At 46.0% G+C, this 25795-nt stretch overlaps 2 protein-coding genes across 15 annotated transcripts in view; one reads left to right on the forward strand and one right to left on the reverse strand.

Annotated features, from left to right (window-relative positions):
* The window catches only part of LOC137435086 (uncharacterized), a 254059-nt gene that overhangs the window by 109957 nt on the left and 118307 nt on the right, over window positions 1-25795 (reverse strand). For 13 of the 14 annotated variants that reach the window (XM_068128534.2, XM_068128527.2, XM_068128529.2 and 10 more), the window contains 2 exons: window positions 9667-9720; window positions 9347-9416 (listed from right to left, as the gene is read on the reverse strand). The exons of the other annotated variant lie outside the window; for it this stretch is intronic. In XM_068128534.2, the coding sequence (XP_067984635.2) occupies window positions 9347-9416; window positions 9667-9720 (124 nt within the window). The remainder of the gene's footprint in view (window positions 1-9346; window positions 9417-9666; window positions 9721-25795) is intronic. 14 annotated transcript variants of the gene reach the window in all.
* Window positions 14940-24626, forward strand: LOC137435091 (uncharacterized). The gene is made up of 2 exons (XM_068128550.2): window positions 14940-15709; window positions 23527-24626. The coding sequence occupies exons 1-2, from the start codon at window positions 15232-15234 to the stop codon at window positions 23991-23993; spliced, it is 945 nt and encodes a 314-aa protein (XP_067984651.2). The 5' UTR covers window positions 14940-15231; the 3' UTR covers window positions 23994-24626.

A 25795-nucleotide genomic window follows, 5' to 3' on the forward strand; every position in this document is an offset into this window, starting at 1 on the left:
GGAAGCAACAACGGACGTAATCAAAAGAGTCTTTATTCTAAGGATCACACTATAGCACTGCCGTGCTCGGGGCTGTGTGCCCCGTGTATATCCCGAGGCCACGCCTACCCCTCGGGCGTGGCCGACACCCTCCTGGTGCGCAGAATGATGTCATCGCGCCAGCGAGCCATCATGTCCACCACACGCGCCCCCCCAGAATTCCCGCGCACCTGAAGGGTCAGTTTGCGGGGCAAACGGATGACCCGGCAGAAGCGCCCTCTGGTGGCTGGCGGCGTCTGGGATGCCGGGATGCCACCGGCTGCCCCTGGGATGGGTGCGGGGCCGGGGGGCGGCGTGCCGGCGGGGTTGGGCGGTGCCGGGGGTCTGCCCACCGGGGGGCGGCCCCGACGCGGGGGCTGAGCCACTGGCGGGGGGTGGTCCACGTCGAGGTGGGCCGGTTTGAGGCGGTCCACAGAAATGCGGTCAGGAGTACTGCCGATGTCCAGGGTGAAGTGCTTCACCCCGGTCTCCAGCACGCGGAAGGGCCCGTCGTACGGGGGCCGCAGCGGTGTCCGGTGGGCATCGTGTCGGACGAACACGTACTCCGCCATGCGAAGCTCCGGGGCGACGTGCGTTGGCGGGTGCCCGTGGTGCGCCGTCGGCACCGGGGCGAACCTCTGGGCGGTCTCCTGCAGCACGGAGCGCTGCTGCGCCGCGGACCATGGTGCCGTGGAGTCGGGGAGGAACTCGCCCGGCATCCGCAGTGGTTGTACGAAGACCAACTCCGCCACGGATGCACCCAGGTCGTCCTTGGGCGCCGTCCGGAGGCCCAGCAGGACCCAGGGGAGCCTGTCGACCCAGCCGCCGTTGCGAAGGGTGGCCCAGAGCGCGGCCTTTAAGGAGCGGTGGAACCGCTCGCACAGGCCGTTGGCCTGGGGGTGATAGGCCGTGGTACGGTGCAGCTGGACACCGAGCCCCCGCGCGACCGCCACCCAGAGCTCTGAGGTGAACTGGGGGCCGCGGTCGGACGAGATGTCCGAGGGGGCGCCGAACCGGGCAACCCAGGTGGCGATGAACGCCTGCGCGATGTCCGCCGCCGTCGTCGCCGCCAAAGGCACGGCCTCCGGCCACCGGGTGGTGCGGTCCACCATGGTGAGAACGTGGGTGAAACCCCGCGAGGGGGGCAGAGGTCCCACCAAGTCCACGTGAACGTGGTCGAACCGACATTCGGGCACCGTAAACGGGGCCAACGGGGCCTGGGTGTGGCGGTGCACCTTCGCGCGCTGGCACGCGAGGCACGTCCTGGTCCAATCGCGGACGACCTTCCGGAGGCCATGCCAGACGAACTTGTCGGCGACCAGCCTCTGGGAGGCCTTCATACCCGGGTGGGACAGGCCGTGGAAGGCGTCAAAAACCCGGCGCTGCCAGCCCGCGGGCACGATGGGGCGAGGCCGCCCGAGGGAGACGTCGCACAAGAGGGCCGTGCCCGCGCCGTTGAACGGCACCTCGGTTACGCGGAGGCCCGTGACGGCGGTCCGCAAGGCCTGGACGTCGGGGTCGGTGGTCTGGTCCGCCGCCATCCGGGCATAGTCGATGCCGAGGTGGACCACGTGGGCGACGGACCGGGAAAGGCAATCCGCCACTGGGTTGTCCTTCCCCGCGACGTGCCGGATGTCCATTGTGTATTCGGACACGGCCGAGAGGTGACGCTGCTGCCGGGCCGACCACTGCTCGGCGACCTTGGCCATCGCGAAAACCAGGGGCTTGTGGTCGACGAAGGCCGTGAACGAACGGCCCTCGAGAAGATGGCGAAAGTGCCTGACCGCCAGGTGAAGCCCGAGCAACTCGCGGTCGAAGGTACTGTACCGGCGTTCGTGCCGGCTGAAAAATGCCAGTGGTTGCCAAGCTCCACGCACCCATTGCTCGTGCACTGCGCCCACCGCGTAGTCCGACGCGTCGGTGGTGAGGGCGATCGGTGCCTCGGGCGCCGGGTGCGCGAGCATGGTGGCGTTAACCAGGGCGAGCTTCGCGCCCGCGAATGCCGCGTCCATCTGCTCGGTCCAAACGACGTCACCTTTGCCCGGCTTCCCCCGGAGGGCCTCGTGCAGGGGGCGCAGGAGCTGGACGATGCGGGGCAGGAACCGATGGTAAAAGTTCACCATGCCCAGGAACTCCTGGAGCCCCCTGATCGTGCGGGGGCGCGGAAACCCCTTGACCGCCTCCACCTTTGCTGGCAAGGGGATGGCCCCGTGCCTGGTGACGCGGTGCCCCAAAAAGTCGATCTCGGCGACGCCGAACCGGCACTTGGCGGGGTTCACGATCAGGCCATGCTGGCCCAGGCGTTCGAAGAGCGTGCAGAGATGGCGGAGGTGCTCTTCACGGGACGCGCTTGCGACGAGGATGTCGTCCAGGTAGGCATAGACGAAATCCAGGTTGCGCAAGACGCTGTCCATCAGACGTTGGAACGCCTGAGCCGCATTCTTTAAACCGAAGGGCATCCGAAGGAACTCAAAGAGGCCGAACGGCGTAATGACGGCCGTCTTCGGGATGTCCTCCGGCCTGACGGGGACCTGGTGGTCGCCGCGTATGAGGTCCACCTTCGAAAAGCAGGACATGTTTGCCAACCGGGCGGAAAAGTCTTGCATGTGGGGGACCGGGTAACGGTCGAGGGTGGTGGCATCGTTGAGGCGGCGGTAGTCCCCGCACGGCCGCCATCCCCTGCCAGGCTTCGGCACGATGTGTAGTGGCGATGCCCAAGCACTCTTGGAGCGCCGCACGATGCCCAGCCGCTCCAGCGTAGCGAACTCCGCTCTTTCCACCGCGAGCTTCGTCGGTTCGAGGCGGCGGGCCCGGGCGTAGACCGGTGGCCCGACGGTGGGTATGTGATGTTCCACACCGTCCTTTATGGCCACCGCTGAGAAGGTGGGCCGCGTGAGGGCCGGGAACTTGGCGAGGAGGCGGGTGAACTCGTCCGCTGCCGGAAGCGTACAAACTAACCTCGCCGGGACCGAACCACTCAGCAAGCCGCTTGGCGAGCCGCTCGGGGAGCCGCTCAACGAGCCGCTCAACGAGCTGCTCAGCGCGCAAGCAAGCGAGCTGAACGTTTCAGCCTGGACAAGGCGTCTGTTCTTCACATCTACCAACAACCCGTTTGCACAGAGGAAGTCCGCACCGAGCAGTGCCATGGGGACACTAGCGGTTACGAACGTCCACGTGAAGCGTTGCCCTCCGAACCGCAGGGAGAGGCAGCGCTTCCCGAATATGCATATGGGTGTTCCGTTCGCGGCAAGCAACGCGGGGCCGTGGCCCGCGGTTCGCTTGTCGGACGTAGAGGCAGGGATAACGCTCACCTGTGCACCCGTGTCGCATAGGAAGCGGCACCCGGACAAGGTGTCCGTTATAAAAAGAAGGCTGCCGGAATGGCCGACGCTCAGGGCCGCTACCGAGCGCCGGCTTGGCAGTTTCCCGACTTGCCGAAGGAGCACGGCGGGCGACAACTCCTCGCCTTGTGGCCAAACCTGGCATGGAAATGGCACCAGGTTTGCGACGAAGGCGGAGGCCGCGGTTTTCGCGGTGGTAGTGGGCGGGGCGTGGCGGCGGCCACGCGGTGTGCATCAGCCTCGAGATCCACGAGGTGTGGTGCATCAGCATCAGCGTCAGCCCCGGGATCCGCGACGGCCGCACCGAAGCTCGCCCGCGTGTCACACGCCGTGAAAAAGTTGTCGGCCTCGACGGCCAGCGCGCAGGGTTCCTTTATGTTGGAACCGGCCAACGCGAGGCGTACCTGGGCCGGTAGCTGGCGTAAAAAGAGCGCCCGGAATAAAAAATCCGGTGCTTTGTCCCCCAGTAGCGACAGCTTGTGGTCCATTCGGACCGATGGTCGCGTGTCGCCGAGGTCGGGAAGGTCCAGGAGACGGTCGGTCCGTTCATCCTCTGTGAGGCCGAACGTGGCGATGAGGCGACGCTTGAGCGCCCCGTACCTGTGGTCGGCCGGTGGGTTCCGCAGGAGGGATACGACGCGGGCGGCTGTGCCGGGCCCTAGGGCGGCGATGATGTGGAAGTAGCGCGTCTCGTCCGCCGTTATGCCACGAAGCTGAAACTGGGCTTCTGCCTGCATAAACCATATCTCCACCTGAGCTTCCCAAAACTCAGGGAGTTTCACCGTTGCTGCGTTGCTGCTCGTCATGGCACGTTCTGTAGATCAGCGTCGGCTGAACTAGTCGAGGTCACCAATGTAGTGCGGTGCTATGCGCACGACTTGTCTTGCCAATGAAGGAAGCAACAACGGACGTAATCAAAAGAGTCTTTATTCTAAGGATCACACTATAGCACTGCCGTGCTCGGGGCTGTGTACCCCGTGTATATCCCGAGGCCACGCCTACCCCTTGGGCGTGGCCGACACCCTCCTGGTGCGCGGAATGATGTCATCGTGCCAGCGAGCCATCGTGTCCGCCACAATATACGCAATCTGGGTTCTTCATCTTGAGCAAATTTTAAAAACAGATCGCAAGTACAGTGGAGCAGTGGCGTATGGAGGAAAAAATTATGCTCGGGGCGAGATGTCAAATTGCCGCCCCCCGTAACTTCCCATAAGTCTGAATGGTGTGTGTGTGTGTGTGTGTGTGTGTGTGTGTGTGTGTGTGTCCATGTGTGTGTGTCCCCGTGTTTGTGTGTCCCTGTGTCCGTGTGTGTGTGTGGGTGTGTGTGTGTCCTGTGTGTGGGTGTGTGTGTGTGTTCCTGTGTTTGTATGTCCCCGTGTGTGTGTGTGTGTGTGTGTCCTGTGTGTGTGTGTCGTGTGTGTGTGTGTGTGTGTGTGTGTGTGTGTGTGTGTGTGTGTGTGTGTCCCCGTGTGGGTGTGTGTGTCCCTGTGTTTGTGTGTCCCTGCGTTTGTGTGTGTGTGTGTGTGTGTGTGTGTGTGTGTGTGTGTGTGTGTGTCCCTGTGTTTGTGTGTCCCTGTGTTTGTGTGTCCCTGTGTTTGTGTGTCCCCGTGTGTGTGTGTCCCAGTGTGTTGTTGTGTCCCAGTGTGTGTGTGTGTGTGTGTGTGTGTGTGTGTGTGTGTGTGTGTGTGTGTGTGTGTCCACGTGTGTGTGTGTGTGTGTGTGTGTCCACGTGTGTGTGTGTCAGCGTGTGTGTGTGTCCGCGTGTGTGTGTGTCCGTGTGTGTGTGTGTGTTTGCGTGTGTGCAGTGTCCGTGTCAGGGCTGTAACCTTTTTACCATGAGTTTTGTCATCAAATTTTCAAAGCTTTATTATGGGAATATTGAGAAGGTAAATTAATAATTGTGTCAAAAGGTCAAAGGTCAGCGTCACATAAAATCATCAATTTTCATGCCATTGACATTGCCACATTGTTTTTATGTTTTGCTATGCTTTATGTTTTGCACTCTGTCAAAGCGTCTTTGGGCTTCCTGAAAAGCGCTATATAAAATAAATGCATTATTATTATTATTATTGACCTGAAATTTTAATAATTTGCATATTTGTCAATTAATTTGTTCACCAATCAAAAGCTAGAAGCAGATTATTTTTTTTAGATCTAAAGGTCAAGGCTGCATAAAATCATCAATTTTCATTTTGTATTTTTTTGTAAACTATTTTCGTTATTTTGCGCGTAAAGAAGAAGAAGAATATGTCTGAATACAAACGGACGTGGACAGCTTGTCAGCTTTGCATTTTCACTTTTCAGAAGCTTTCTGGTTTAGCAGTTGCAACTGGTTCTACCCCACGCCACACCTTTATTTCATTTCCACACAGGTTAAAAACCACAATGCGATAAGCATAAGCTCCACAAACTCTTAATCCAAACCGATCGTCAAAATTCCAACTTCAGAATTGACTAATAGTAACACGAACACGAACAGCAGTCCCAACTACTAAGAAAGTGTCCTTTGCTAAAAACGTTTCATTCAAATACGCGTCTCCGAGCAGTTCCCATGGAAGTAAGAATAAAGTTAAAAACGATTTATATATTAAGTTAAATTAAAGAAAACTAACCCTAGAATGAGAATCACAGCCTCGCTTAAATAAATGCATATATACACTTAGTTATAAATTCGAAGATATGGTAAATTTTGTCAGATTTCACTCCAGATTTGGAAATTATTTAGTTTACAGCATCCAATCCCCATATCAGAATCCATATTTTGATGATATGCTTCAATTATGTAATGATAATCGATCGTGTTTCCAAGGTAAGGCACGTTTGAGTAGGCCGAAACAAAATGGCGGCTTAAGAACTCAGCGAGGTGCAGGGGGATGACCAAGATGGCGGGCCGCCATATTGGTAAGCCACAACATCGGGTTTCCAGATTCGCGGAAGGTTCGTATCGAGTTAATTTCAAATCATAATTTTATTGAGGAATTTTTGAAACCTCCTACCTACCTTAGAACATCCGCTGGGACTCCAAAACGGTCCACAGTAGGTTTGGCGGAGCTGGCCCCAAAACTGAGGGAGTAGTTGGGGGACGGATGGACACTCCTGTTTTACTAGTACCCGACTGCAAAGTGCAAAGCCGCAATGAGTCGGCGAAGCCAAAGCCTCTTGCCACTATTTTACCCATCACTATGGCATCAGTAGGTTAGGTAGTTGGTAGTAGGTAGGTGTAGTAGGTACCGTACCTGGTAAGACTTGGTAAAAGAGAAGAGCAGACAGTCCTCCCCAATACCTACATACAATGTGTCACAAGAAGCTTAAGGAAGTAACTATACGATGTGCTAGCTTAGGGCCTATTTTAAGAAATTTTAACTGGGCTTAATATACATTTTCACAGTATGTGTGTAGTCTTCTAACTTCAGTCGCTGTCAGGACTGGTTCTCTCCGGGCACTGCGGCTTCCTCCACCAGAAGAAGTTAGCTTGCAGTAAGATCAGTGCCGACAGATCAGACGATGGCGCCGTTTCACCGGCAATGTGTGACTGTCGTTAATCAAACCGTGTCGATGGCGCTGATTGGCTGACCTAAGCTGATCGCTGATTGGTCAGCTCACAAAATTTCGCTAATTCAGACCTACAATGACACCATTTGCATTCTGGATGAGATTAAAATTGATAAAATTTACTTCTTGATTAATTCGGTGAATTCCGTCTCAACTTCGGATATTTCCGGCCGTGAAAAACTATCCCCTACGGCCGCGACATTTCTAAAAAATAATTCTTCGTCAATTTTAGAATATTTGATGCCGTTTTCAGCCTCAGAAACGCATAATAAGCTTTTTTGAAATATTTTTTCAAATGCTCGAATCTCATTGGTTCCCGTGTTTGGTGACGATTTTCGTTGAAGATAATGAGGTTGGTCTTAAAGTATTTTAATTACAAATTAGAGGTGCATAAGATCGTGAATCAAACAAAGACGGGTGAAACAAACTCCTATTGAACTTTTTCGCAATTTTTTATGCATACTTCCGCATCCGGAAGATGGCGGCCTCCATTGAGCGATTTGGTGCGTCAAAGCTTCGAAATTCTCAAGCCAAGGGATCCAGCAAAATCTGGCTTTTCAACATAATACGTACGCGTTCATTGACAACACCGGCTTTGCCGGCTATAATATAGATTACAAGCATTGTGTTGGCTTAATGGTTCGGGTGCTGGCTTGGGATTCTAGGGTCCTGAATTCAAATCCCGGTTAGTCGTGGAATTAACAGGTCCTGAGTTCAAATCCCGGTTAGTCGTGGAATTAACACCAGGTGGGGTTGACTCAGCCTGTCATCTTTCCGAGGTTGGCGAAATGAGTACCAGCTTGTTGGGATGAATGAGCCATTCGAGTATCCTGTGTAGGAGTGACGCCCCGACTGGAATTGTGCCCAATAGTCAAGAAACTGCTTCGGCCATTTGCATTTGATGATGCAGGAGTGGACATCATCATCATCATCAATATGATTATTAGAAAATTGGTTTGAAGTCCGATGGTAAACACAACACTGGTGCTTCCTCTCACAGCAGCAGTAGTTGTTTGCAAAGTGTGGCCAACAATGGGAGAGTCAAACCAACATGGATAGGAAGACCTCAATCTCAACCATGAGATCAGGGCTGTCTCTCTGGACGTATCTTGAGCATCTGATACAGTTTGGCACCCCAAACTCTCTGTTTATGGCATGCAAGGCCACCTCCTCTCATGGATCACTGACTTCCTCCACTCCCGTATTCAGCATTTGGCTCTTAACAGGATCCTCTCATCTTTTCTCACCCTGTCAAGGCCAGAGTGCACTAAGGCATGGTCTTGGGCCCAGTCTTGTTCCTCATCATCACCAATGATCTTTCTGCTTTCCTGTAAAATCCTGCCTATCTCTTTGCAAATGATTCCACCTTCTGCATATCATTTCTCATCCTTCAGACAGGCAGACAGCAGCCTCTTCCATCCCTGCAGACCTTGATAGAATCATGAGCTGGTCCAACACTTCGAATATGTCTCTCAACCCTGATCAATCCCACAATCTCACCCTGTCTTGCCATAAGGATCATCTGATGAACCATCTAATCTACTTCCTAAATAAACCACTTGAAGAGGTTAAGCCACTCAAACCTTTGGGCCTCACCATCAGCCATGGTCTTTCTTCGGCAGACCATATTTCCAAGATGGCCTCCAAAGCCAGCCACCAAGAGGACATCCTTCGTTGTGCCAGGTCTTTCCTTGGCCAGTCTTAACTTTTGACAACCTACAGGACCTTCATTCATAGCTTGATGAAGCACTGCTCTCCACTTTGGGCTGACGCCCCCTACCTCACACCTTTCCCTTCTTGATGCCCTAGAAAGCAAGGGCAGAAGGACAACACATGGACATAAAGGGATGAATAAACAGAAGGAAGAGAGAGAGGTTTATCAAATTAGGAGGTGAATTTTTTCTTTGACATCATCATTTTCTATACTATCAGAACTTCCATTTGCAAACACTCTTGACTTTTGTTCTGCTAAACAAAGTTACCTTGTACCTCATACACTATAATTTAGAGGTTGCATGCAGGATAAAGTTATTTATGTTTATAATTTACAAACATGTGATGATGACAATAACAATCAACAGTAGTGGTTCATTATGTCACATTATTAGCCTAAAAGCTTCAGCATATACTTGCGTATGGGAGAGGTGGATAAGAGAAGTGCTAAGCAAAAATAATGTAAACAAAGCAAGAAAGATCCATTATTTAATTTTAAATGCATAGATCTGCAAAGGCCATTACCATTGACCAACATACTTCAATACAGAAACAAATTGTGCAATTTGGAATTTGTTTTGTCAAAGTTACGTAAACATTTAACTCGGTAATCCCATAAAACGAAAACTTAAGTCAATGGACATGTCTACATTTAAAGTAGGAGAATGGCCTGTTGAAGGATAGGCTGTAGGGATAGTGCATTGTGGAGGAAGTAAAACAACCTTTTGTTGGAGTCTTGCCATGAGGAATGGAAACATTTTGGCCAGGATGTCCGGGCTCTCCATGTTGACCCTGTCCATACAGACTACACCATCAATATAAGCTGCTCCAAGCAATGTATCCCAGAAACCAATGCTTGCCGAGGGAATTATTCCTTGAATACAAGGTGAGAAAAGCTATCTTAACCCAAAATAAGTGTACCCCTGGGTATACCGATCCGTACAGAATGGGTATACCCAGGGGTACATATATCCAGGGTTAATGATAGTGAACAATGGAAGACAAACTACTATGTAGATTATAGTCAGAGGAAGATGCTCACCTTTAAGCCTGGTGTGCCCTCCTCACCTGGGAAACCCATAGTCCCTTTGAAACCCTAGAAATGAAGAAGCAGTCAGGTTTGGTACAGGCAAAATTTTTATGAATCAGTGCAATATGAGGGTTTATGACTCGATCTATAGTGAAATATAGGTGTATGCTTGCTGAAAAGGCATAATGGTCTCTTGATAAGTGGAATATCCACAGATTAAAAATCAGCAACTTGAATAGGGCCCTGTGTATATCGTTGTCTCAAACTCAAATACGGTATTTCAATTTAAACAAGAGCGAGAATTGCTTTGCAATACGTCCCCTACCGATGTGATGTTTTCGAAGTCCAAAAAGCGCATAATTCTGAAAAATTGACGAAACACCCCAAAACTCGAACTTGTTCTCTAATTTGTCATAACTAGGGCGTGCCCGCACGTACGTGCTTGCCCGTACGTGCTTGCCCGTACGTGCGTGCAAAAAAACATGCGTGCAAACAACAACAACAAAAAAAAACTTTGAAACCACGTGGCAGTAACGACCACAGAACCCCCCCCCCCCCCTCTATTTACATGAAATGGTTTGGTCCATTCGCAAAGCCAAAGCGAACGGCTTGCGAGTACGGTGACCATACCTTGGGAACCACTTGTCCGATTAATTTCAAACCTTGAAAAGGCACATCCTCGGGTCCCCAGCAATATACCTGGCAAGTTTCAAGTATATCGGACCGGTAGTTGTCGAGAAACAGCGGTCGCAGACAGACACACACACACACACACACACACACACACACACACACACACACAGAGATTGCTGGAATTATATAGAGATAAAGCCATGTGCCAAGTTTCAGTTGACTATATTAGAAGGTATTGGAAAAAAGTCTGAAAAACCACTGGTGGGACGGACGGACGGACAGATGGACAGACGGAGAGCAAACTTGTAGTCCACTCCGGTCGGTAGAGAACACACCTACGCCAGGCTGAATGGTTTACGTTTTGTATCCCACTGATAGGCTGGATCTGGATTCGGACCTGAACCGAAATCTAATCGGCTTGTTCTCTCACCTCACCAACTTGTCACCAAGTCTTGTCATAAGTCGTTAACAAGTTTATGAAATATCATGTTTTGTATCATTTTTGGCCTCATCAATGGTGACGAATCGCTTTGAAAAATTGAAAACTTCTCATATCCAGATCCAGATATTCACCAAAATCAATTATTCGTCCTTGTCGCACACCTAACCTGTCCACCAAGTTTCATTCAAATCCATCCATAACTTTTTGAAATATCCTGCTCACAAACAAACAAACAAGAAGACGTCATGCATAGCACGATACTTGCAAAATCCGCCCCCCCCACCCCGCCCAAAGTTTTCCATTGATGCAGCAAATTGTCTATTTCATGAAGATTAAAATTTACAATCTTGATCAAAGCTCGGGTCAACAGGATGAAAAGTGATGATTTTTCAGATGAAAAATGATGATTTTGGAAGGTTGACCTTGAGTTGACCTTTGACCTTTTGACCTCAAAAATAGTTAGTTTCCCTATTTAGTGACTCAATGTGAAAATGCTGTTCAATTTTCAAGTCAATCGGATGAAAATTGAGGATGTTAAAAATTTGGCCTATGTTGACCTTTTGGCCTATGTTGACCTCAAAAATAGATGGTGGTTGAATTCAATGACCATATATATAAATCCTCTTAGAAGTTCAAGTCAATCAAATGAAAATTGGTGATTTTAGAAATTCAGCCTATGTTGACCTTTTGGCCTGTGTTTACCTAAAATATAATACGTGGTTGAATTCAGTGACCAGATATGCAAGTCCTATTCAAATTTCAAGTCAATTGGATGAAAATTGAGGATTTTAGAAATTTGGCCTATGTTGACCTTTTGGCCTATGTTGACCTCAAGTATACTCGGTGGTTGAATTCAGTGACCAGATATGCAAGTCCTCCTCAAATTTCAAGTCAATCAGATGAAAATTGAGGATTTTAGAAATTTGGCCTATGTTGACCTTTTGGCCATTGTTGACCTTTTGGCCTATGTTCACCGAAAATATAATTTGTGGTTGAATTCAATGACCAGATATGCAAGTCCTCTTCAAATTTCAAGTCAATTGGATGAAAATTGAGGATTTTAGAAATTTGGCCTATGTTGACCTTTTGGCCATTGTTGACCTTTTGGCCTATGTTCACCGAAAATATAATTTGTGGTTGAATTCAGTGACCAGATATGCAAGTCGTCTTCAAATTTCAAGTCAATCGGATGAAAATTGAGGATTTTAGAAATTTAGCAAAGTTGGTGACCTTTGGCCTATGTTGACCTTTTGACCTATTGACCCCAAAAACAATAGGCTTCTTGCTTTTGACCAACTCTACCATTTGGTGAAGTTTCGTGAAGACCGGTTGAAAATTGTGACCTGTAGGCCGGTGACAAACAGACAGACAGACAGACAAACAAACTGACAGACAAACAGACAGAACCACAAACATAACCGACCAATATACTTGAAAAGTCTTCGATTTTGCAAGTAACAAGAAAGAGCAATCAGAGATTGCAGACCCTCAAAGTTTTTCAGTTTTTCCAACATGGCGCCTGTACCACGTGACCGATGATGTCATAATTATCATTTAAACAATTCGACAGGAGGAGGTGCACATATGGTGAAAATTTCCTGTCAATCGGACCAACGGTTGCAGAGAAAATCATATTTATTCTGTGAGGACAAACAGACAGACAAACGGACTCAAATACAATACCCTCTCCTCTGGCGAGGGTAACAAGAAGACGTCATGCAGAGCATCATACTTGCAAAATCCATCCCTTCCCCCAAAGAAAGTTGCCATGGATACATGAAATTGCCCATTTCATTAAGATTAAAATTGACGATCTCAATCAAAGCTTGGGTCAATCGGATTCAAATTAATGATTTTTCAGATGAAAATTGATGATTTTAGTAGTTTGACCTTGAGTTGACCTTTGACCTTTTGCCCTCAAAATAGTGGGTTTCCCAATTTAGTGACTCAATATGGAAATGCTGTTCAACTTTTGAAGTGAATCGGATGAAAAATGACAATTTTAGAAATTTGATCGCAAGATGACTTTTGACCTCAATATCAATAGGCTTCTTCCTTATAACCAACTCTACCCGCTGGTGAGGGTTTCGTGAAGATTTGGTTTAAAATTGTGACCTGTAGGCGATTGACAGACAGACAGACAGACAAGAGAAAGACTGGGTTGAATATATAGCTTCTGTCCAGAGGAAAAGAACAGTATAAGGAGACTGAAGGTGTTGCAGCTACACCAGGAGCAGGGTGGTTGATGGACAAGGGTCTTGAGGGAATTCTCAAGAAAATCAATAAATCCAATAACACCATCAAATTCATGCTATCCGCATGTTCAATCTTGAAGCCGCGGAAGCCAAACAGTTCAATCTTGGTTTCATCAGACCACAGAATCTTGTTTCTCACAGTCTGAGAGTCCTTTAGGTGCTTTTTGCAAACTCCAAGTGGGCGTTCATGTGTCTTTCACTGAGGAGAGGCTTCCGTCTGGCTACTCTGCCATAAAGCCCAGATCGGTGGAGTGTTGCAGTGATGGTTGTCCTTCTGGAAGTTTCTCCCCTCTCCACACAGGATCTCTGGAGCTCAGCCAGAGTGACCATCGGGTTCTTGATCACCTCTCTCACCAAGGCCCTTCTCCCCCGATTGCTCAGTTTGGCCGGGCGGCCAGCTCTAGGAAGAGTCTTGGTTGTTCCAAACTTCTTCCATTTAAGAATTATGGAGGCCACTGTGCTCTTGGGAACCTTCAATGGAGCAGAGATTTTTTTGTGGGCTTCCCCAGATCTGTGCCTCGACACAATCCTGTCTCTGAGCTCTGCAGGCAGTTCCTTCGACCTCATGGCTTGGTTTTTGCTCTGATATGCATTGTCAGCTGTGAGACCTTATATAGACAGGTGTGTGTCTTTCCAAATCATGTCCAATCAATTGAATTTACCACAGGTGGACTCCAATCAAGGTGTAGAAACATCTCAAAGATGATCAAGAGAAATGGGAGGCACCTGAGCCAAATTTCAAGTGTCATAGCAAAGGGTCTGAATACTTATGTTTATGTGATATTTCAGTTTTTTCTTTTTAATAAATTTGCAAAACTTTCTAAAATCCTGTTTTCTCTTTGTCATTATGGGGTATTGAGTGCAGATTGATGAGAGAAAAAATGAATTTAAACGATTTCAGCATAAGGCTGCAACATAACAAAATGTGAAAAAAGGGAAGGGGTCTGAATACTTTCTGAATGCACTGTAGTTAAAGGCCGCCAGTCAGCCATCTTTGGTTGGATTAAAAAACAAAATCTTCTGCTTATGTATACCATTGTGTATAACCATCATAACATCCAATATAACCAATATACCATCATAACAATATAACAATATATACATAACAGTATAACCAATATACCATCATAACAGAGGAAATAGAAACTTTCAGTCTCTCAAAATCCATACTCCCAATTTATCGCATGTTAACATATAATTTCTCAAACAGTACATTTCAAAGTTTCAAAAAAATATCGTTTCGTTGATTGGTGGGGGAGGGGGGTGCTAGGTGGGCCCCTCTAGGTTTTTTTTTTTTTTTTTTTTGTATACTGATTCGAGGCTCGTGAAAGAGCTAACATTTACTTCACAAACAAATCAACCAGACAAACAAAATATATAAAAAGAGGGAGCGGAAAACAAGATGGGGAGAGAAGGGGAAGCACACAAACACAACATTTGAGAGCAGGGAGATGTGTGGAAGGGAGAGGGCTTGGGGGGAGGAGGTGTGGGAAGGGGGGGGGGGGGGGAGGGGAGGGAGAAGTATAAAACACAAGGACACTAAGGACTTCCAGGACAAAAGTTGGTATTTCAAAAAAGTGGAATTGGGGTGAAATTAGCGGGGTAGAAAAGATCAAGGTTTTGGATGGGGGAAGATAAGAGATGGTGGTGAACAGCTGTTTTAAAGACCTGGAGGGTGGAGTGTGCTATATTCAAAGTGGGCTATATATTCATGGACTATATTCAAATAACAATGAAGTACATTCACTGTTTGTGCTCCTTTGAAACTTTCCAATTCTCTCCATGGTTGTGGCTCACAATATAGGATTCCCAAGAGCTTTATGGCACACCCTTTGCCACATTATCGACAACAGTACAAAGTGCACAGTGCTGCAACCTCAGCGCACACAGTGCACGCTCACTATGGTAACGCCCTACTTTGTGGGTCTGTGCGACAGTGTGCAGAACCCGCCTCTACCGGGCGCAGATGGGAAAAGCCCAGGCCCTTGCAAATTTGTTGAGCTAGAAAACCCTTTGAACGATCGTTAAACTTACCTGGTCACCCTCTGATCTCTTTTCAAGACAAAATAGTGCAATGTTGTTCGAAAAAGCTACGAATGTCAGGATAACGCACTGGGGCAAAAAACCAGGAACACATTCAAAGCCCTTGCGTGTGCGCATTTTGCGCCTGCGTGCATTCTAATGAGGGATTACGTCCGCACATTGCAGCGCAGAATGCGCCGCGTTTGAGACCGCGCGAGTGAGAAAATGGGGGAAAGCACGTCCGGGCGAGGAAGAACGACCACCAACTGGTCTGCATTCGCGATACAGTCGGCGCGAAAAAGAAAGGAGAAATTTCGAGAGAGAGAGTTGGAGATATTGGTCGCTGAGGTAAAGAAAAACCAAAGTCAGCTCTTTGGCCACGAATCGGGATGCACCTCCCTCACGGCCAGGTATAGGATCTGGGCATCCATTGCTGGCAAAATCAACGCAGTTGGAGTGCGCCACCGCTCCGTGTCTGACGTAAAGCGGAGGTGGCACGACCTCCGGCGAAGAAGCAAAGTTAAAGTTATGGCGGGTCCAAACCGTATGACCAGAGCGCCTCTGCAAGGAATAGAGTCAAATGGAGGCCGAGAAAAAGCAACGGGTAATGGTGGTGCACTTGTACTACGTTCAAGACAAAAGCCAGTCATGGTGGTGGCTGCTGTGTCAGAGGAGTTGGTGAAGATCAGCTGCACAACTTCGGGTAATCATCAGCCATTATCTCTCTTTCGCAATAACTTCGTTTCACAGCTTATCTCGACGAACTCAAGCATGCAACTCCATAATGTACTTTCAATATGGATCCATGGACACATCACCTCTGGAAAAGGACTGAATAGCTGATTCCTCCCCTTCCCTTCTCCTCACGTGTCCTTGCACATTCCACTTTCCTTATATCCTATTCCATGTAAACCTCTTTGCCCTCTTCTCCCCATTCCAAAAGGGATTATGTGTATATATATATATGTATATATATATATATATATATATATATATATATATATATATATACAGTATATATATATATATATATTTATATATATATATATATATATATATATATATATATATACATATATATATATACATATATATATATATATATATATATATATATATATATATGTGTGTGTGTGTGTGTGTGTGTGTGTGCACAGGTTACCCGGGTGTGTGTGTTTATATATATATATATATATATATATATATATATATATATATATATATATATACAAAAGTATGTGGACACCTGAACATCACACCTGTATGTGCTCGTCGAACATCTCATTCCAAAATCATGGGCATTAATATGGAGTTGATTCCCCCCCAGCACCCCCCCCCCCCCCATTGCTGCTATAACAGCCTCCACTCTTCTGGGAAGGCTTTCCACTAGATGTTGGAACATTGCTCCGGGAATTTGCTTCCATTCAGCCACAAGAGCATTAGTGAGGTCGGGCACTGATGTTTGGCGATTAGGCCTCGCTTGCAGTCAGCGTTCCAATTCATCCCAAAGGTGTTCAATGGGGTTGAGGTCAGGGCTCTGTGCAGACCAGTGAAGTTCATCCACCCCGATCTCGACAAACTATTTCTCTATTGACCATTGGACCTCGCTTTGTGCACGGGGGCATTGCCATGCTGAAACAGGAAAGGGCCTTCCCCAAACTGTTACCACAAAGTTGGAAGCACACAATCGTCTCGAATCTTATTGTATACTGTTGCGTTAAGATTTCCCTTCACTGGAACTATGGGGCCTAGCCTGAACCATGAAAAACAGCCCCAGACCATTATTCCTCCTACACCAAACCTTACAGTTGGCACTATGCATTCGGGCAGGTAGCGTTCTCCTGGCATCCACCAAACCCAGATTCATCCATCGGACTGCCAGATGGTGAAGCGTAATTCATCACTCCAGAGAACATGTTTCCACTGCTCCAGAGTCCAATGGCGGTGAGCTTTGCACCACTCCAGCCGACGCTTGGCATTGCGCATGGTGATCTTTGGCTTGTGGGTGGCTGCTCGGCCATGGAAACCCATTTCATGAAGCTCCCGACGAACACTTGTGCTGACGTTGCTTCTAGAGGCAGTTTGCAACTCGGAAGTGAATGTTGCAACCGAGGACAGACAATTTTTCCGCGGCACTCGGCGGTCCTGTTCTGTGAGCTTGTGTGGCCTACCACGTCACGGCTGAGCTGTTGTTGCTCCTCGACGTTTCCACTTCACAATAACAGCACTTAAAGTTGACCGGGGCAGCTCTAGCAGGGCAGAAATTTGATGAACTGACTCGTTGGAAAGGTGGCATCCTATGACTGCCACGGTGAAAGTCACTGAGCTCTTCAGTACGGCCCATTCTACTGCCAATGTTTGTCTATGGAGATTGCTTGGCTGTGTGCTTGATTATATGTACCTGTCAGCAATGGGTGTGGCTGAAACAGCCGAATCCACTAATTAGAAGGGGTGTCCGCATACTTTTGGGCATGTAGTGTTTGTATGTACGTATAAAATTCTGATGCTGATGTGTACCATACTCAGATACAGAGCGTCACTGCTGTATTGATACACACACACAAACACACACACACACATTTTGGGTCATCTGGGTCTTTTGGGTCTTTAAGGGTCATTCGTAGGGTCTTTTTGGTGCTCTGTGTATTTTGGATATTTTAGGGTCTTGTACAAAGGTATTTCAGGTTTTTTCGGCAGGTATTTTAGGTCTTCAGGATATTTTGGGTATTTTAGGGTCTTCTTGGTTTGTTTGTTTTGTCTTTTGTGTATTTTGTTATATACAGTCACGTGAAAAAGTAGGTACACCCCATGTTAAGTTTTGACTTTTTCGACATATTTCAACATAAAGCTATTTGATCTTCATTTCAACAATATTGATAGATAAAGGTGATATAATACAACAAATATCATGAAACATTTACATTTTGTAGTCCATTGTATAATTTAAATAAACATAAATACAAATTTCACATGTGGAAAAACTAAGTACACCCCGACATTTATCATTACTTCAAAACCCTAAAATTAGAATCAGGTGCACCAGCTCAGGTGCAAATGATTAGAACATCGTTAGAGAGGATCTTGGAGGAATCTGTCTTATTTAAACCTCAGACATTTAGTTTGGTTTGCTCTTTGTTGTTGAAGTGTGGGGCGTCACCATGCCTAGATAAAAAGAGCTCTCTGAGGCCTTCAGAAAGAAGGTTATAGATACCTACGAGTCTGGGAAGGGATTTAAAAAGATCTCCAAACAATTTGAAATCAATCATTCGACTGTCTGGAAGATCATCTACAAGTGGAGAAGATTCCAAACAACTGCCAACTTGTTCAGGCCAGGCCGCTCCAGCAAGTTCAGCCCGAGAGCAGACCGCAAGATGATGAAAGAAGTCTCTAAGAACCCCAGAATGTCATCACGGGACCGACAGGTAGCCCTTGCCACTGTTGATGTCAAAGTGCACGAGTCTACCATAAGAAAGAGGCTGCACAAATTTGATATACATGGGAGGTGTGCGAGGAGGATACCTTTGCAGTCCAGAAAGAACATCAGGGCAAGACTAAAGTTTGCCAATGAACACCTACAGTCACGTGAAAAAGTAAGTACACCCCATGTAGAGTTTTGACTTTTTCGGCATATTTCAACATACAGCTATTTGATCTTCATTTCAACAATATTGATAGATAAAGGTGATATAATACAACAAATATCATGAAACATTTACATTTTGTAGTCCATTGTATAATTTAAATAAACATTAATGCAAATTTCGCAAGTGGAAAAAGTAAGTACACCCTTGGCTCTAATAGGTGGTATTTTCCCCTTTGGCAGAAACAACCTCAAGTAGGCGTTTCTTATAACTGTCTACCAGTCTCTGACATCGACTGGGAAAATTTTTTGCCCACTCCTCCATGCAAAATTCTTTCAGCTGTGCGATGTTTGATGGGTTTCTTGCATGCTCAGCTCGTTTCAAATCCCCCCACAACATCTCGATGGGATTTAGATCCGGGCTTTGACTTGGCCATTCCAGAACCTTCCATTTCTTTCTTTTCAGCCATTCCTTGGTAGATTTACTGGTATGTTTAGGGTCATTGTCATGTTGCAAGGTCCACCTTCGGTTGAGTTTCAATTTTCCGACAGATGGCCTCATATTATCCTCAAGTACCCTCTGGTGCAATGAAGAATTCATCGTGGATTCTATGATGGTGAGCTGCCCAGGCCCTGATGCAGCAAAGTTGCCCCAAACCATAATATTTCCACCACCATGCTTTACAGTTGGTATCAGGTTCTTGTTGTCAAATGCTCGCTTTGGTTTTCGCCAAACATGTCTTCTGGTACTGTGGCCAAATAGCTCTAACCTTGACTCATCTGTCCAGAGCACATTGTTCCAGAAGTGCTGGTCTTTGCCTGCAGTCACGTGAAAAAGTAAGGACATCCCATGCAAAGTTTTGACTTTTTCAACATATTTCAACATACAGCTATTTGATCTTCATTTCAACAATATTGATAGATAAAGGTGATATAATATAACAATTATCATGAAACATTTACATTTTGTAGTCCCGGTCCCGGTCAAACATTAGAATGATCCTGGTATGTACCCCGGTTTGGAAGAGGTACACCGTATCCCTGCGCATCATAAGAGGCGACTAAGGGTTGGCATCAGGAAGGGCATCCGGCCATAAAACATTGCCTCAAACAGGGAACCATGATTGTCATGTGGCCCGCAAGGCTAACCCCTGCTCTAGCTGGGAAAATGGCCTTAAAACGATCATTCATTCATTCATTCATTCATTCATATTCATTTACATTTTGTTGTCCATTGTATAATTTAAATAAACATAAATGCAAATTTCGCATGTGGAAAAAGTAAGTACACCCCTACATTTATCACTACTTCAAATACCTAAAATTAGAATCAGGTACACCAGCTCAGGTTCAAATGATTAGAACATCGTTAGAGAGGATCTTGGAGGAACCTGTCTTATTTAAACCTCAGTCATTTAGTTTGGTTTGCTCTTTGTTGTTGAAATGTGCGGCGTCACCATGCCTAGATCAAAAGAGCTGTCGGAGGCCTTCAGAAAGAAGGTTATAGATGCCTACGAGTCTGGGAAGGGATTTAAAAAGATCTCCAAACAATTTGAAATCAATCATTCAACTGTCTGGAAGATCATCTACAAGTGGAGAAGATTCCAAACAACTGCCAACTTGTTCAGGCCAGGCCGCCCCAGCAAGTTCAGCACGAGAGCAGACCGCAAGATGCTGAAAGAAGTCTCCAAGAACCCCAGAATGTCATCACGGGACCTACAGGTAGCTCTTGCCACTGTTGATGTCAAAGTGTACGAGTCTACCATTAGAAAGAGGCTGCACAAATTTGATCGACATGGGAGGTATGCCAGGAGGAAACCTTTGCTGTCCAGAAAGAACATCAGGGCAAGACTAAAGTTTGCCAATGAACACTGAGGCAAAGACCAGCACTTCTGGAACAATGTGCTCTGGACAGATGCGTCAATGGTAGAGCTATTTGGCCACAGTACGAGAAGACATGTTTGGCAAAAACCAAAGACAGCATTTGACCACAAGAACCTGATACCAACTGTAAAGCATGGTGGAGGAAATATTATGGTTTGGGGCAGCTTTGTTGCATCAGGGCCTGGGCAGCTCACCATCATAGAATCCACTATGAATTCTTCATTGTACCAGAGGGTGCTTGAGGATAATGTGAGGCCATCTGTCGTAAAGTTGAAGCTCAACCGAAGGTGGACCTTGTGTTACGTGGTCCTCCCGGTAACTACCTGGTCACGGTGACCCCCGGACTGTGGGAGGCACCCCGCCAGAAAGATATATGATGTATACGCTTTCGTAACGCAATCAATATGAATTCCAGTCAATAAGAAACCCCACACCAAGGATCCAGAGTAATCAATAATATATTCCCCCAAGGAATCAACAATCAACAACCATCAACAATCCACTAGTACAAAGATGTAAACTCATCTATAATAACTCTAAGATGGCCATCTTATACATTCCTCACGTGAGCCCCACTCCCGACTCCCTCCATGGTCAATGTCTCTCTCAATGTCTCCGTACGCCTGTAGTTCGATCTCCGCACGTGGGCGGTTGAACGGACCCTTCCTGACGTGCTTTCACCGGGCACGTCCCGTACCGGGAACCACGGCTGCAGCGCGCACCTCCTGGCCAAGCAAAGCGGGTAATGTAAAGCAGGCAAAGCAACACGCGGCTTGCCCAGCGCGCGCGGCCCAAGGTGTGACCCGTACGCGGCCTTGTAGACGGCGAGGCGAACTGTGCCAGCTGCTTGGTTCCGTGCACGAACCCACAGTGACTTGACGTGTCAAAGGGTAGTTACACGTCCCGGTAACTCCTCTCGCCAGACGGGCTTTGAAAAGCCGATTCTCTTACGTTGCTCAATCGATACCGCTCGCGTCCGAGCTCGGCCAGGAAGAAGAAGAATCGTCGCGTCTCCAGGACCTCGTGTCTTTTTTTCTTCCGTTTCCGGTCTCCTTTTTCTCAGAAGGGCTCCTGACCCTTTAATCACAACAACCTTTAATCGACTACACATTGATAAGCAAAGCCCTGAATAGTAATTCACATACATTCACATAAATATGTAACACTTGCAACATGACAATGACCCTAAACATACCAGTAAATCCACTAAGGAATGGCTGAAAAGAAAGAAATGGAGGGTTCTGGAATGGCCAAGTCAAAGCCCGGATCTAAATCCCATCGAGATGTTGTGGGGGGGTTTGAAATGAGCTGTGCATGCAATTGTGCATGCTGTGTAACAATTTTTTGTTGAATAAATTATTGCAAAGTCAATTTTCCATTGTTTTTTGTTCAATTAGATCACCTTTGTCTGTAGATACTGTTTAAATGAAGATCAAATATTGATATGTCCACATATGTTAAAAAGATAAAAATCATTTCATGGGGTGTACTTACTTTTTCCACATGTGACATTTGCATTTATGTTTATTTAAATTATACAATGAACTACAAAATGTAAATGTTTCATGATATTTGTTATATTATATCACCTTTATCTATCAATATTGTTGAAATGAAGATCAAATAGCTGTATGTTGAAATATGTTGAAAAGGTCAAAACTTTACACGGGGTGTACTTACTTTTTCACGTGACTGTATGTGCTGAGGGGTTATTTTTTGAAATTTTTATATTTTTTCCATCTAAATTGTTTATAAAAATGTAATATCATAAACACTACAAATAAATTTGTGCAAAATAATTGTTTGTATTATGATTAGTGTAAATCATGACAACACAGCAACTCAGGTACAGTCCTTATCCTCAGTTAAAACACGACAGTTCCTCTGTAACGACGCGTTGTGAGGGGAGCGTAGCGAGCTGAGTCAAGCTGGTGCATATATATATATATATGTATTTTTTTTATTTTAACAAAAGCACGTTTTAAACACAAGGTTTGCCATAACATTCCAAAAAGGCATTTTCCAAACAGCTTACACCCATGCAAGAGGGGAGGGGGAAGGGTTTTGGTGAATGGCACTTGAAAATCAGTATGGATAAAAGGAATTGTATCTGCTTTGAAGTACTTCTTTGTCTCAGCACCTCATTCTGTAATGTCACAGCACAGAAGGCAATGCCATCAAGGTTTGTTGATGTTGAATTTCCAGTCGTAGGCTGGATATCACTGTCGTTGTCTCTTTGCTTTGCAAATTCATTGCATCACATATTTCTTATCAATTGCAGCAATCTGATCAGCTTGAAGTAAAAGAGACAAATAGCATTAATTGATGATTTCCTGGTTCTGGCATTAGACTGAATTTACAAACTTCCCTTTATACCACTTAATATTCTGCAACTTTTTAACTGTCAGATTTAACATCCACAACTCTGTCCTCAGTTGCAAGACCCGTTACTGGTTCATATCCTATATTTCTATACCTTCTAGATCGAAAGGCCAAACCTTACTTGTGGACTCAACTTTTGAACTTGCGAGTCCAGCTTGTTACAGAACTAAGGAATTTAATCTGACTCAAGACCAACTTCATCCATAATATAAAGTCTCCAATTCAGTCAAATGCCTTCAATGTTGCTTTCACAACTCTAGCTTGACTGCAGAGACTAACAGGATAACAAAAACAGTATTCAATCTTAAGCTGCCTAGTCTAGGTTTGATTCCCTCTGGAAAAGGTTCCAACTTCCTTTTCTGCCACTTCCAACTTCCCAACTGTTACGCTGATAATTCGTAGGTGGGGTGTTGCACCACAGAATATGTCATCCTTCGGGAAAAATGTTAAGACAGCAGTTCCATTTGCTAATGTTTTGTTTGTGTGTTAAATATACTATGGTATCTTTCAAAAGAATAGGCCTTTGTACGCTGATTAAATCCCAAATTCCTGCCATGGTATAACAACCAAAACAAAACTTAACTTTGAATAGGTCGCAAGGAATTGGTGACCGGACAAGGTTTAATTTTCGAGCCTTGGTAAAAGTATCAATGGTTGTATTTTCTTGATTTCAGGTTCCAGAATTTCTACTGTGAAAGATGAGACTGAGATCGACTGTCAGGAGATCATCCTCAAGCAGGAAGACTTGATGATGGAGGAGAGTGAACCTGATAAGCCAAATGGCAAAGTGGTTACAGAGAATCCAGAAAACACTAGAGAGACATCCTCGACACCGGTCTCAGCCACGGCCTGTCCTGTTGCCACAGAGCCGGCCTCCTTTTGCGTCCAGACTTTAAATTCAGAAAAAGACCAAGTCCAAGTGTGCGGGGAGTTAGCCGGTCTTCGAAACGACATCCGGTGCCTGACCGAGAGTGTGACAAACCTGGGTGAGGCTTTGCGGCAAGCAGCCGGGCGAGCACTGGATATGCAGGCTGACCTGGTACATCGTACAGTTCAGACAGGGCAGGTGTTGGATCGTGTTGCCGATGTGTTGGAAAATCTATGGCCTACTGCACAGACAACATTGCAACCGGAGGTCTAGAAGAATGTTTTGTTGACCGAGTGACATAATTATAAAATATGATCACTCAGGCATGAAGCTGAATACTGTATTGACTTTCAGAGGGAAAGAAATGTAAAGAATATACATCAGCAGAAGGCAATGCTGAAAATGGTTTCCTGGGTCTTGATTTTGATTGCAGGCCTGTGTCACCCTGCTTATCCAGGAAAGCATTTAAGATCTGAGAACTTATGGCCATGTTAATCCCTGATGAAAATGTCTTTGTTCCTGCAATCCTGGGCTTTGAGCTTTATCACTTTTGACAAAAACTTGAGTTGTTTAATGCTTTTAAATTCTCTGTTCTGAAGTTCTTGCTGTTTTAAGGATTGTGCATATTCTCTCAACTGCAAAATGTAATTTCATGGCTAGAAACATTGCCATGGACATAAAAACTGCATGGCGCCTCCAGTGCGTACACGCTAAAAGATGCTGGAATTAATCAGCAAATAAAGCTTTCCTTTCGAATTCACATTATTTTTACTTTACCTACATCGAATGTATTTCCATCATTTTGTTTCAAAGAAGAATCATGCTGTTTTTGGCACAATATATATCCTGGATCTTTTTCTGGGAGATACCGGAGTGTGTACAGAAAAGTAAATGAAACAAAACCAACTTCACTTTGATGCATTTTTCTACTTTTATTTATAAGAAACTTTTGAATTTTATTTACAAAGTGTTTCTAAAAAACGTTTGTAAAATTGAGTACGAGTCTATGGCCAGTGGTATTCGATAATATTGAAAATTTAAATTGTACCAATAGATACTTTTTACACTGAAGGCGGGTAGAAGAGCTTAAAGGTATGCACACTTATCTTTTACCCGGATGACCCGTGCGCCAGCACTGGTCGCCGTTGGAGGTTTAAAATCTCAGGCTGTCTTTTGTGAAGAGCAGGAGAGTATATCAAATCCCAAAGTTCTGCCACCTTCAGTCGAACGTCAGGACTCGCCAGCCAATTTGTGAAAGACTCGAGCCAAAAAAGTTCACTGGTCAATCCCACAAGAAGGTGAGAATACTTGGGACCATCAAATAAGTTGTAGTATAAGTTGTAGATACTCTGTGATCCTAAATGACAATTTTGACTTGAATGCATAATTTCATGTGATATCATAAAGCATATTCGTTGTGCTGATGCGATAAGGTCACCATGGTGTTTTGTAGGCAGAGTGATGCATCCTGCATCAGGATGATGGAACCCCAGAGGACTCATCTCCCAGAACTCGGCAGAGGGGAATTATCGCTGGCACCCTAAACAAATTCCTCGATAACTACTGAGAAGGCAACAACAAAACTATCTTGCCAAGAGACTGCATCAGCAGCACCAACACTCCATAAAGAATATGTATGGTACATTGATGATGATTATCTGTCACATTGTGGACTCATTACTTGGCAAAATAAATATTTTTGACAAGTATGTTTATCACTCCGGTGATCTGTGTGTTTGTGTATGTGTGCTTGTCTGTCCACTCACTTATACTTGCCTACAAGTCCCAATTTTAAACTGATCTTCATGAAACTTCACCCCATGGTAGAGTTTGTGGTCCAACACAATCTTATTTATTTTTGAGGTCAAAAGGTCAACATAGGCCAAAGGTCAACCACTTTAACCAAATTCTTAAAATCCTCAATTTTCATCCAATTGACTTGAAATTTGAATAGGATTTGCATATCAGCAAACTGAATTCAGCCACAAACAATTTTTGAGATTAACACAGGCCGAAAGGTCAACAGGCAAAAAGGTCAACAACCTTTTAAAATTTCTAAAATCCTCAATTTTCAT

This window comes from Myxine glutinosa, chromosome 9, assembly GCF_964187855.1.
Source record: "Myxine glutinosa chromosome 9, kmMyxGlut1.1, whole genome shotgun sequence".
Lineage (NCBI taxonomy): Eukaryota > Metazoa > Chordata > Myxini > Myxiniformes > Myxinidae > Myxine > Myxine glutinosa.

What these genes read in the sequence shown, in the direction of transcription:
- LOC137435091 (XM_068128550.2), top strand. Translation starts at nt 15,232, where the DNA reads ATGGGGGAAAGCACGTCCGGGCGAGGAAGAACGACCACCAACTGGTCT. An exon ending in GATCAGCTGCACAACTTCGG is followed by an intron (nt 15,710 to 23,526) that starts GTAATCATCAGC and finishes TCTTGATTTCAG; the next exon opens with GTTCCAGAATTTCTACTGTG.